General features: G+C 42.5%; 2 protein-coding genes across 4 annotated transcripts; both read left to right on the top strand.

The window, feature by feature from the left end:
* The first annotated feature begins 1,050 nt into the window (after window positions 1-1,050).
* Window positions 1,051-3,131, top strand: LOC146302266 (inositol-trisphosphate 3-kinase B-like). The gene is made up of 5 exons (XM_084673473.1): window positions 1,051-1,259; window positions 1,555-1,759; window positions 1,938-2,039; window positions 2,206-2,277; window positions 2,446-3,131. Exons 1-5 carry the CDS (start codon window positions 1,123-1,125, stop codon window positions 2,770-2,772), a joined length of 843 nt encoding a protein of 280 aa, XP_084529599.1. The 5' UTR covers window positions 1,051-1,122; the 3' UTR covers window positions 2,773-3,131.
* Window positions 3,132-3,902: 771 nt separating this feature from the next.
* Window positions 3,903-12,999, top strand: nxf1a (nuclear RNA export factor 1a). Of its 3 annotated transcripts, none has more exons than XM_084672594.1 (22): window positions 3,903-4,288; window positions 4,882-4,938; window positions 5,440-5,644; window positions 6,108-6,300; window positions 6,410-6,493; window positions 6,588-6,692; window positions 6,818-6,898; window positions 7,010-7,079; window positions 7,356-7,444; window positions 7,564-7,671; window positions 7,912-8,021; window positions 10,313-10,349; window positions 10,660-10,728; window positions 10,849-10,904; window positions 11,006-11,113; window positions 11,216-11,274; window positions 11,391-11,506; window positions 11,651-11,693; window positions 11,812-11,884; window positions 12,195-12,377; window positions 12,472-12,532; window positions 12,677-12,999. In XM_084672594.1, exons 1-22 carry the CDS (start codon window positions 4,231-4,233, stop codon window positions 12,713-12,715), a joined length of 2,004 nt encoding a protein of 667 aa, XP_084528720.1. In that variant the 5' UTR covers window positions 3,903-4,230; the 3' UTR covers window positions 12,716-12,999. The 3 variants fall into 3 exon arrangements, with proteins under 3 accessions (XP_084528720.1, XP_084528871.1, XP_084528793.1); XM_084672745.1 differs by lacking the exon at window positions 4,882-4,938 and adding an exon at window positions 4,750-4,819 and having other exon boundaries at window positions 4,272-4,288; XM_084672667.1 differs by lacking the exons at window positions 3,903-4,288; window positions 4,882-4,938 and adding an exon at window positions 4,572-4,819.
* The last annotated feature ends 139 nt before the right edge of the window (window positions 13,000-13,138 follow it).

Genomic DNA, 13,138 nt, shown 5'->3' with positions numbered 1-13,138 from the left:
ACAGGACGAAAGGAGGAATCCCTGGAAGCCTTCACCCCATCCCATTCTCTCCAGGATGCTCTTGCACTCTTCCACTGCCTCATCCACCACTTCATCCTTCAACGCGTCCTCCGCAGAGAGTGATGAGGTGTTCAGCGAGGACGAGGACGTAGCAGCCAGGAGGAACACCATAAGGAAGGTGAGAACAGGGAAATGTTTTGTTTTAATCCTCTCTAACCAATCTCAGAATGTAAACATATACTATAGGCTATAGTATCTGACTGAATTCTTGTTTACTGAATAGGTTGCCTTTCACGCCCACCCCCCCCCCCCCCTACAAACACCCAAAACATTTGTATTTTCATTCCCAACTCTTGTCTGTCCAACTCCAACTTAAAATTTGCATGTGTTGAAAGTAAGCCTTGACAGAAGTCACTTTGAATAGTATTTGCATAGGCTATCCACTGATGAACATGAGAGATAGTGGTATTCTCTGAACTCTCACACATTATCTATTAAGGTTTAAAGCAACGGTTTGTCCGCCAAGCAATTATATTAGGCTTCATGGTTTTTTCACATGATTTCTTCTCAGCTCTTCTAAAATCAACCATTTGGGTTGTGAAAAAGTGTGTTTGGTGGAACCTTTCTCATTTACGTGGCCAGTTCTAAAGCCCTAAATAAATAAGGGTCAGAGAACTTGTTCTGCTTGTTCAATGGCAGTTCTCTTTGTCGTTGTAGTGTCGCTCCTGGAGGACTTTCCTGACCATGATTCATTGGTCCATCCGTCGACAGAGCTCTTGGGTCCAGCTGGCTGGTCATCAAGGCATGTATCCTCAAAACCTACAACTTATTTATTCACTCTGAACTTATACCCTACCTCTTTATCCATTATTGCACATTGCTGTGCTTGGCTATTTGTATGAGTGTGTGGGTGTATGTTTGCTAGTTCAGTCTCAACTCCCAAATGCCACGGCTGCAAATTAAAACAAGTTAAACAAAGTTGTGAAATTACCCGGAAAATTTTTGATCATCACCCTTCCTTGCTGTTTCCATTTTGTGCTGCCAGGTAACTTTCAGCTGGGTGAGGGGGGTGAGGTGCTGAAGCTGTTTACTGAAGTGGAGGCTACCTGTCTGCAGGCCCTGATGGCCGATCCCCTACGCCTGTTTGTGCCACAGTACCACGGTGTGATCACCAGAGCGGGACTCAGGTATCTCCGCCTGGAGGATCTGCTGACTGGCCTCAAGAACCCTGTCATCATGGACTGCAAGATGGGTGTGAGGTAAAAGCTACTTGTGTTGTGTCCTCCACAGGAACTACTCTTGACAAAATGTCAATGTAATTGTGCCCCCCAAGGTTTATATCAGATTTCCACCCCTGGGACAGGGCTCTGCCCTTTCTAAACTAGCTAACAATTAGCTAACTGTGGTGATACGGGAGTCAGGTGGCTGAGCGGTTAGGGAATCGGGCTATTAATCAGAAGGTTGCCGGTTAGATTCCCGGCCGTGCAAAATGACGTTGTGTCCTTGGGCAAGGCACTTCACAATCAAACATTTTAAAGTAAGTTTCTTTTTTAGGACTTACCAAGTAGAGGAGCTGCATAAAGCACGCACCATGCCTACTTTACGGACTGATATGTACCAGAAAATTGTGAAAGTAGACCCCACAGCACTCTCAGCGGAGGAACATGAGCAACAAGGTGTGACAAAGTGGCATTACTTGCAGTGGAGGGATACTACCAGCTCTTCATCCACTCTAGGCTTCAGGATTGAGGGCATTATGGTAGGACCAATACATGTTCCCCCAAATTAAAAGAAATTATGAAGAAAATGTACAATATGAAAATACATAAGATAACATGTCATACTATACTTCAAGACTTTTTTAAAGCGGAACTCTCCAAGTCCCTCATTCTTGTCATTTCTCCTAAAATCTCCTTTCTCCTTATCTTACTGGTCAGATGGAGAATGGCAAAGTACAGAGGGACTTCAGGAGGAAGATGTCATCTGCTCAGGTCACTGAGGCCCTCCTCCTTTTCACCAAGAGCCAGCAGGACATCCTGGTCAGTTCAACTACCAATCAACTTCCTGATTCATGTCTAGCAGACTTACTAATCTACTACATTCATACACAACTAGACTTGTCACTACAGTGGGTTTTTGTTCTAAATCCCCCTCTCTCTACCCCTGATCCTTCCCTCCTTTCTTTCTATCTTCGTTCCTCCTCAGAGAGCCTACTACTCCAGACTCCAGGCCCTGGCTGAAACCCTGAGGGAGTCGCCATTCTTCAAAACTCATGAGGTCAGTATTCATCCCTTGGCTCAGACCTTTTTAAAACAAAAACAACAACAATGAACAAGGTTTCCTATTGACAGTTTTTTATAGAACTGCATTTTTCCTTGAGGTGTTCCGAGTCTGCCAGGCAAACATATTTGGGAGCAAACCATTTTAATTCTGCCTTTCTCACAGGTCATTGGCAGTTCCCTCCTTTTTGTTCATGACAACAGTGGCAAGGCCAGTATCTGGATGATTGACTTTGGCAAAACCACCCCAATGCCCAGTGGCCTCCATCTCACACACAATGTCCCATGGGCCGAGGGGAACCGGGAGGACGGGTACCTTATCGGGCTAGCCACCCTCACATCTTCACTGGGCCAGGCCATCACCCAGGCCTGCCCTGAAGAGGTGGAGCTTAGCAGTGGGGGGATGGATACATGCGTTCATCTGCAGGAACACTCAGAGGAGCAGGAACACAGAGATGAGCACCTTTACATTCAGGAGCACAATCCCAATTAAATCTGCAACTGAGCAGAGTCCAAGCAGTGTTTGACACTTGACTGTTCAGAGTCCTTACATTGGATTTGCATTCAGACTGTGTGACTGGAGTTAACGGCTAATAATGTGAGAATGATGACGTTATTATTATAGTTTATTACTACCTCAATATTTCTTTTATTGACATACTATGTTCTCAATTCATTTACAGTCAACATTCTTTTTCACTTTTATGATTGGGACTCAACCCTGGATCTCCCATGGAGAAATTGGTTGCTTTCCTCATTAGGTGAATTATGAGAGTAAGATGTAATATGTGCTTAATTAAACATTAAACTTTGAAAGTGGTACTTTGAAAGAGGTTGCAGCTTGAAATGAAAGACTTTGTAGTAGTTGTTTATTGCCCTGCCCATATATCTGCAGTCACTTCTTAAAGAAAGCACCCATTTACACACTGTGGAATCTGTTTTTCACTGTTCTTGTTTGCAGATGTTGGAACATATTCTTTCTTTTTAACTTCTTAGTCCTCAACTGAACCTGTGGGCCTAGATGTAATATATTTTGTTAAATTCTGTTCTTGATTTTGCTCATAAAGAAATCATACGCCATGTTAGCAGAAGGACAAAAAGTTTGAATAACTGACTGTATAGTTTTTGAGTTGCGAAGTCATTAATTATTTGAAGTGGCATCATCAAATCACTTATTCCTTACAAAGTTGAACAGTACTTTTGCAGTTCAACTGAATTATCCGATTCAGGATTCCACCCATGTTGTATTCCTTTGAAAACTTGAGGCCTGGATGCTCATCAAGAAAGTAATTGTGTATGTGTATGATTAATTAGTAAAAACCTAACCCTAATCAGAGACCTGCAATTTCGTTTCCACGGGTTTCTTAAGGCCTATAACCAAATCAGCAAGCATGCCACATGTGTGACCTGGTGACTTAGCATTGGGCCTACCCTTTATCGTATCTTCTTTTTCAAAGAAAATCATGTTTCCACTTGATTGAGTTACCAAAAGATTACTTTACTATTTCAAAATGTTAAACTATTTCAAATATTTCACTTCGGAATTGTTTGCTCCTCGTACAATGTGTAGCTTATCCAACACCTCTTTCAGCGACGGCGTTTAAAATGAGACTGTCCTACTCGTAACGCTCACTAGGGGGCACGCGGTGCAATACCATACAAAGTTGAAGAAGCAACATTTGACATAAGGCAAGGACATTTTTTGTTTTGAAGGGACAAGCTATTCAATTGCCATCTAATTTAGTTTTATGTTGCCTACTACTAAAATGTATTAGCAATTAGCAGAGTCAAGCATTTTAGCTCAAATGCAGGCGTTGTAAATTGGAAGATGTCCACGTCCGAACCCACATTCTTCACACGCTCTGCTCACCTTGCTAGCTAAAAGTTTGTTTCTTGAAATCAGTTATTAACGTTTTTAATGTAATAGTAAATAACACAGAGAAGATACAAGATGACCCTCTATCGCAAATGGTACCCAAACTTGGCAGTGGTCGCACGTGTCTCCCAAGGTAAACACCGTCACCAGTGACTAGCTAGTATAGTTCTGGTTTTAGCATGCAGTGTTAGCTTCTACAGTTCTTCACAGATGGCATGTATTTAAAGTTAGCTAGATTTTTCCAACATGCCATTAAAATGCCCTAGAGGCATGCTGTGGCTAAATTAATAGTTGAGTGTAGAACTGGTACTAATTTATGTGAAACGTCACCGGTGGACATTCACTGACATCGTTGACTCTAGCTTTGAAGCCTCAATTTGAGAATTGCGCGTTCCCGGAAGGGAGGGTCTTGGATATTGTAGTTTTAACCAGTAAACAAGTGTTTTTATTCCTGTGCTCAAGCGTTGACCATACATCTGCGACAGTGCGACACTTATTGTGTCTTATAGCGCTATGTTGTGATAAGTGTTTTGGACGTCTACATGTAACAATATTTTGACTCGTTTGGAACAGCAGGCTCTTATGTATTTCCAGAGTCTGGGGATTTTATTTTGTAAGTGACACAGTACAGCGAATATGGCGGACGGTGGTCGCTATTACAGCGGTAAGTTGTCCTAGTGCTGGCTATTGTATGTATTTCACCCCAGTTTTTCCAACCTTCCGTAGATGAAAAGGGTATTCTCGTGGACAGAGAGGTCATAAGCAATGGCATGCTACCAAGAGGTAAAATGTGCTTATTGTTTTTACACGGTTCCAATGTTACATTGGCTATGGCGACGGTCACTCAGTGTTTACATCGCAATAGATGGCTGTCCTGTTAAATTGACCGCCCATTCTGAAGCCTATGCCACAAAACATGTTTATAAACTACATTTCTGCAATACTAGTGAATAGTGTACATGTCTGATAATCAGTGAGCTAGAACTATTAAAAAAACACAGCATCTTAATCCTTTAATAGTCTCAATACACTGGTTGTGTTATCATAGAAAGCATAGTAAGACCTGGATGTGGAATATGTTGAAACCCTTAGTCTAATCTGGGATGGTTTAAAATAATATTTAGGATGAAGATTGGTATAAACGTGTGAAATATAGGCTAAATGTCAGTATTGCACTCCTCTGGATTATGGATTATGGCTGAGTATGGCGATGATAAATATTGCACATGTGACACAATATCTGGAACTTAATGGAGTGTGTTTCTTTCCTCCCTATTCCACCAGAGCATGATGACAGAATTGGTGCCCCCCAGTTCCGCAACCGCAGGGGCCGGGGATCCTACAGGGGGGGGCGGCCATACAGTGATGGACCCAGGCCACGTCATCGAGGAGGGTTCGGGGGCCCGGGGCCACGGGCACGCTTTGAGGACGAAGGAGATGTTGCAATGAATGATGGGAACTCTCAGGATGGTGGCCCCCAGCGTAGATTGTGAGTGTGACTGACCTTTTATGTTACTGTTAAACTGTGTATGTTCAGACTTGAAATTGAATTACAGATGAGTAATTCATGCATTTAAAGGTGTTAAATGTGTTTTTCAAAAAGAATGTCCAGTTCTGTTAAGATCTTTTTGGAAAAAAGAAAAATTGATTTTGAAAAGAAAGTAAATATTTTCATGTGGAATTTGTCTTTTGTTTCATGGATTACATTACATTTACACTTAGCAGACGCTCTTATCCAGAGCGACTTACAGTTAGTACAGGGACATTCCCCCTAGGCAAGTAGGGTGAAGTGCCTTGCCCAAGTACACAACATCATTTTACCTGGCCGGAATAGAAAACGGCAACCCTCTGATTACTAGCCCAATTCCCTAACCGCTCAGCCACTTGACTCCCTTGGATGAGAGTCAAGTATATTTTCATGCCGTATTTAATAACAGCATTTATTTCCTCAGCAACCCATATGGACGGCCATATCGGAGAGGCGATGGGCGGTTTGACAGAGACAGAGGTGGAAGAGGAAGAGGAGGTGGAGGCGAGGGTTACAGAGGCTTTGGGAGAGGTGGAGGTGGAGGCGGAGGCGGAGGCGGAGGCGGAGGTGGAGGTGGGGGTGGAAGCGGAAGGAACAGAAGTTGGTTTAAAATTACGGTCAGTGCAAAAATAGAAACATGAGTACAGTAAATGTACTGTACCGTGACCATGTACACATATGAAATGATCTCTTTCAAAATTACATTTATCGTGCTTTCTCTACCAGGTGCCCCATGGCAAGAGATACGACAAGAAATGGCTGCTCACTGCCCTACAGAACTTGTGCTCCATACCCTTCTCTGCTGTACAGGTTGGGAACCTTCAAACACGTACACTGATCAAATACCATCTCATTCCCACTTTCTCATACCTTTTTATCATTTCTCTCTCCTCGCTCTCTACAGTACCACACGGACGGCAACAAGGTGCAGTTCTATGTGGACGACTCAGCCACAGCTAAAGCTCTTCACGGGTGTTCACACAAGATCACAGACAATGACGGTTATAAGGTACACCTCCTGCCCATTGACAAGCATTTGCTACTTTTCTATCCATCCAAATTCGTCTTTGCTGTCGCTAACTGGAAGCAGTGCTACCATGACCTAGCAAGACTGTGTCTTTTTCCTCCCCAAAGGTGATATTGCATATAAACGCCTGCCCTCCTCCTTCTTTCGTTCTCACCGACCTAAAACCAGAAGACCTGGAACACCTGAAGGTGAGAGAGCCGGAGCAAGAAAGTGGGATGAAAGAGGGATAAAGGGCCACAATACCAAGATGGAGATAACTGTAGTTTTGGTGTCGTTGATCAGTTACTTTTCCCTCACAGCAATGCATGGCCAAGCGCTTTGATGGCTCCCAACAGGCACTGGACTTGAACAACATCCGAACCGATCCAGGTAACATCAGCCTTGGTGTCCTTCTTTGTTTACCAAGAAATCTGACTTTTATTCCTTCTCATCATGCCTATGGCTCTTCTAGTCTGCTTTTAGAAAAAAGGTACAGGTAGTTTGGAACAGAAAATAAGGATCTTTACCCTGATATCTGGGAGTATGGAACAGACAGAATGAATGCATACATTTAAGATTAGGAATCTTAAGAGTCCGCCATGCTGTTGGCGTTCCTAACACCAATCCTGGACTATTTGTCAGATAAATATATTTTCCCTGTTTCAGACCTAGTGTCTCAGAACATTGAGGTGATCCTCAATAGAAAGACCTGTATGGAGGCTGTGGTCAAGATCATCGAGGATAACATCCCTGAGGTAATGTCATGCAATGCTCTCTATCCATGAGTAGGGCAGCAGGCACGTTTATTTTTGTCTCAGAGATTACAAATGAAGTAACATTCAGATTCATGTCACTCCACCTTTGCTGTCCTAAGCTGGTGTGTCTGAATCTGAGCAACAATCGTCTGCATAAACTGGATGAAGTGGCAGAGCTTGTCAGCAAGGCACCAAATCTGAAAACACTGAATCTGTCTCACAATGAGGTGGGTGTAAACCCTGAACCGTGACCCCTGCGGTTTCAACACAAACTGCTGTTACATCCATCAAATAACCACCAACTTCACAGCTTTTTTTCTATTATCTTCTATCTGTCAATCTCTTGTTTTACATGCACACATGCTTTACTGTTGGTTATAGTTTCTAACATACTAATCGCTTTGATCTACCATACCTCTGTTTTCTCTATTGTCTTTGTCTCTCTCTTCTTATTTTTGTCTTTGTAGTTGAAGTCTGAGCGGGAACTAGACCGGTTGAAAGGGTTAAAGTTGGTGGAGCTGTGGTTGGACCGTAACCCCCTGTGTGACCTCTTCAAGGACCAGGCCTCCTACATCAGGTCAGTGTATGGTTGCAGAGGTTAGGTTGGAGCTTGTGCATAGTAGCTGTAGCAAAACCAATGAACCATGCTAATGGATCCCTATGGATGGAAGATTTGTACGCACAATAGCGATACTGAACCCCGACAATGGAAAACCACCCCACTGACCTCCATAACTGGAAATACTGTGAGGGTTTAGATATGGACATACAATCACTTTTACGTAAAGGGATCTTTTCCTTGCCAAAGCCATACGGTGGGCATTTGGTAGACTAAGCTTAATAGAGTTGTGCTGACTTTAGATGAGAACATGATCTTCAATCATATGATGATTGAATTGTTGCACATAAGGCTGTGTCTGTCAGCTGTGTAGAGGTGTGCCTGTCTATGAGTCAGGAATTTCCAGAAAGGGAGTTGGAAAAAGGGAGTTGAAATGACTCATTGACTGTCCTGTCCAGGTACAGCACTTTATTCTCTTCTTGTTCTCAGATGGACGTCCAGGTTGGAGCACTCCTTCTCTCCTGACGGATCTCGCTTTCTCATTCCTACAAATGATCTTTAATTATGTCAGTGCCTTTGCTGGATATTATCCTTGTCCAGGCAGTTATATTGTTCTCACCACCCCCTCCTTCTCATAGCAACCAAGAGAGTCTCCCTTATGTCTGTACAAATTGGTCTATAAGCTTAAACATCTAACTACTTTGCATAATTGAGCTGTTTAGGTACCGCTTTTGAGAAAATGAATGGAAAAACAAGGCAGTGTTTGTAGTCTGAACTCTCCATGTAAAAAACATTCGCAATATAGTAGCTTGATGTTGGAGGTGATATAATCCTATTCTCTGAAATTGACAGAGAGTTTGGACCTAGCTCTGAAGAAGACAAATTATGGTCTTCCCCCTCACTTTACCATAATCCTCATCCAATAGGCATCCTGCATTTGGCCAGTAAGGAAGGCTGGTTAGCCAATGACGGGTAAGATCCCACCTTGAAGTTACCGGGACAACCTAAGGCAGGCACAGTCACGATTACTGGCCCAATTGCCAATGGCGAGAAAACAATGCACCACAGAAGACAGCAGAGAAAGCCATTGGTTTGAGTGGAAGAGGGGAAAGCGTCATTGACAAACCAGATCCTGAACAAACAAAAAAAAGATGTAAACGTCCAAAAATGGCCTCCGGTCAAGTGGTCCTTCCTTGACTGTTATGAGGCCTGTGGCAGCTCTCTGGCTTAACACGAGAGAGCAGGAAATGTGGGCACTTCCCTCCGAGGATGGAAACATACCATTTAAAAATGGAAAACCGAAAGCATTCACTGTGAAATCAATGATCACAACTCAAAACGGAAGACAGGAACATGCATAGGTGTTCAGAGGTGTGAAACCCATCTGTTCCTCTGCTGAGGAAAGGCCAATCGACAAACAACAAGAACAGAGATGATAACATAGACAAAGGCAATCTTAGGTTTCTTAGGCCATCCCTGGTTTCTCTGTTTCCAGAGACTGGGATCCAAACTGAATCTACAGTTGTAGTCACATAGGAAGCTGACTGGCTACCACAGGATGGAGGTTAGCCAATGGTTAGAGGACTCTCCTTGGAGATGATAAAGATTATGGCTAGCACCCAATTAGTCTACTCAGCTCATATAGAGCCGGGAAACTGCTCTGGTGGTCTATAAGTGGGGTTGGTGAGTCCAACCTACTGGTCTTTTTATCCACTTTCTTCCATTTCTTAGAACTTTTGCAGTGTACTTTGGAGGACGTTTTGAAACAAACTTCTCCCCCCCCTTGATAACTCAAGACCTCTAAACCCATCTAAAACTAGGGGGCGGGCATTCTGCAGGCGTGCGTGAGTGTGTGTGTGATTTGGGGAGGAAAGCTAAATGTGTGTTTTGCACACGTTGGTTCAAATGTCTGAAGCTCCCTGTGTGTGAATCTATATATTTCTGCAGGGGCTAGCTGGTAAGTATACTTAGCATGACAAGGTAAGTCCACTCTGAGATGGGACAGGGCTTACTGAGAGAGGAGCAGCATGGAACTGTGGAATAGTGTTTGAGAAGCCCATTCAATGATGTGTTGCAATGGACATTTAGCACTATACTTGCACTACACAACTAAATAGTTTGCTAATTTATTGGATGATATTCTGGTATCATTTTGTTAGACTTGTAAGGTCAAAAAGGAGTTAGAAAACAGAGTTGTGATGACCAACACAGAAGTCTGAACTATTTAAAAAGTCAGTAATATTACAGTTTGTTTGTGTGTAGGGTTATTTGGTGGTGATTTTACCTTCTTGTTTTCTGTCTTGTACCAGTGCCATAAGAGAGAGATTCCCCAGACTGCTCAAACTGGTAATACTAGCTTTTCAAGTCTATTAACATTACAAAACATCACTCATCTGTCTCTTATTTTGCGCTTTACTTATTACCTACTACCCATCTCACATCTTTCAACCTGAGTCTTTTTTCATCTCTGTATTTTTTTGCCGGTAGTATTCTTACCAAATATTGTTCTCTCACTGTCTAAATACTGTTAGAACTATGCTGCTATTATACTTGATTATCTGCTATCAATGTTATTTTGGATGACTGTCTGCTAAATTAATTAAATGTAAATGAATTTTTAAAAATTCTAAATATGTATATCTTTGCTGCTCCATAGGATGGTAATGACCTTCCACCGCCAATAGGCTTCGATGTAGAGACGGCCACCACAATCCCACACTGCAAGGTGACCCCCCCCCCCCTCGCTGCATGAGCTGGTGACGTTGTCTCACCTTGTAGTTTGTTGTTTGGTTTTCTTCTCCTTAAGCAGTTCCATGATAAACACTTTGTCCTCTGAACAACCTAGGGCAGCTGGTTTGGTTCTGATGAAATCAAGGGCCTCATCTTGCGGTTCCTGCAACAGTGAGTGCATTTCTTTATCATGTCAACAAATTTAAAGATACATTTGTTTAAAAAAAGTTGAACGTTTATCGTGTCAAAGTTACTTGACCTCTCCGTTTTAGATATTACAGTATCTATGACTCGGGGGACAGACAACCTCTCCTACATGCCTACCACGATGGCGCCTCATTCTCTCTGAGCACGCCCTATTCCAACCAGAACCCGTCCAGGTACACACACAGACTTTCAGGGATCAGAGGGATCAGTACAGCACACACACTGGTCTCTGCATTCATCTGATCTGCACCATCTTTGTTTCTCTTGGTTTACAGGTGCAGTTTGGGAGAGTACCAAAAAGACAGTAGGAACCTCAAGAGACTGAAAGATCCCTGTGAGTATCCCAGACTTTATTCCAAGCTACTAACTCTGGATAGGCTTCTATCAATAGGGGTATCCTCTTCTTTGCTGCATGCACCCTTTCAATGTGTCACCCTGAAACCCCCTCAGCCATGCGGTTCCGCCTGCTGAAACACACGCGCCTTAACGTGGTGGCGTTTCTTAATGAGCTTCCGAAAACCCAGCATGACACTGCATCGTTCAACGTGGATGTCAACATGTACACGGTAAGGCAGGAGCGTGAATTTGGCTATTCATATTTGATCAAACTTATTTATGGAGAAGTTATGCATTCCCACACATACAATGTTAGTTTGACCACTTTATATAATTTAAAGGTTTAAAATCTTTTGTCTTTTCTTTTTTTTCAGAGCATGTTGTTGTCGTTCACAGTTAGTGGTGTGTTCAAAGAAGGTGGGAAATGATTAGAACTACTACAAAAGTATACAGAGAGCAGCTATTAAGATACATTCATTTGATCACTTTGTGTTTGTTGTCAATATTGTCTTCTTTGTCTCACTTTCTCCTCTAGTTGATGGTAAATATCGAGACTCTGTCAGGGCCTTCTCTCGGGTCTTCATCACTGTGCCTGCCGGGAACTCTGGGTAAGGCTAATGAGTTCCCTAGTTCCTCTCCAAGTCAAATACATGTCCCTAAAGGGTCTGGCTCTCTGTTTGTACAAATAGTTGTTCCGCCTTCTGCTCTCATCAAGAGTAAACCATTTATATTATTATAAACTGCAAGTGTTTATGCATATTTGAGCTGTCTAGATCCCCCTTGGGAAGCAGATATCCTCTGATGAACAAAGCTTAAATAACAATTTGCTGAGGGACATGTCACATGACAAAACGTGTACCTAAACCATGAGAAGGATGGAACTGTGGTCATGTTTGTCTCCTGTGTCCTTCCATACAGCTTGTGCATAGTGAACGATGAGCTGTTTGTGCGTAACTCCACCACGGAGGAGATCCGGCGAGCGTTTGCTGCCCCTGCTCCCACCCCCTCCAGTAGTCCCGTGCCCACCCTCACTGCCCCGCAGCAAGAGATGCTCTCTGCCTTCTCCCTCAAGTCTGGCATGAATCTGGAATGGTCCCAGAAGTAAGCTGTGTGTGCACGCACATGCATGTAAGGGAACATACAGACGTATTTGTCATTTCTTAGTCGATGATTCTTTTTGGGTTGTTGTTTTCAGGTGTCTCCAGGACAACGAGTGGGATTTCAACAGAGCTGCACAGATCTTTACAGAACTTAAGGTAACATTGGTCTACTCAGATTCTGTACTGTTTTGATTGCTACTGGTTAATGTTGAAATCAGCTGTAGTTGAATATCGCTGTCAAGTTTGTTACACCATTTCAAGTCTTCAATTTTATCTAACAGTCTTCTTTCTTCTCCTCAGACTGATGGAAAGATCCCAGATGTCGCTTTCATAAAGTGAAGAGTTTAACACTACTTATTATGGAATAGTAATTTTAGATTTTCTGTGAAAAATTGTATTTATATTTTCTATTGACTTTTGTTTTGGTTTAACTGTTATTCTTTGTTTTTCTTTTTGCTAAAGTAGGATGGTATGCTATGACAAGTCACCAAATTATTGTTTGAACACTGTCGCAGTTGACGAATTGAATACCTCAAATCTTGTTTATTGTACTCTTAGTTTTAAGTAATTTTCTAGTGATGTTAATGTTTTCATAGAAATAAAGCCAGTGACTGTGGGCTGTATTTGTGTTAGACTATTTGGTGGTTTAGGTTGTACAGATAAATATATATTTTTTCCCCTTAAAAGTTAAAAACTTGCATTATTGTAGTTTTATTGTGATACTGCGATAGTAGTTGACCTTCTGAACATGGCGTCTTTTTA

Source organism: Hypomesus nipponensis, chromosome 1 (genome assembly GCF_054491055.1).
Source record: "Hypomesus nipponensis isolate SF chromosome 1, ASM5449105v1, whole genome shotgun sequence".
Classification (NCBI taxonomy): domain Eukaryota; kingdom Metazoa; phylum Chordata; class Actinopteri; order Osmeriformes; family Osmeridae; genus Hypomesus; species Hypomesus nipponensis.
This window is presented reverse-complemented; position numbering and strand designations above follow the sequence as displayed.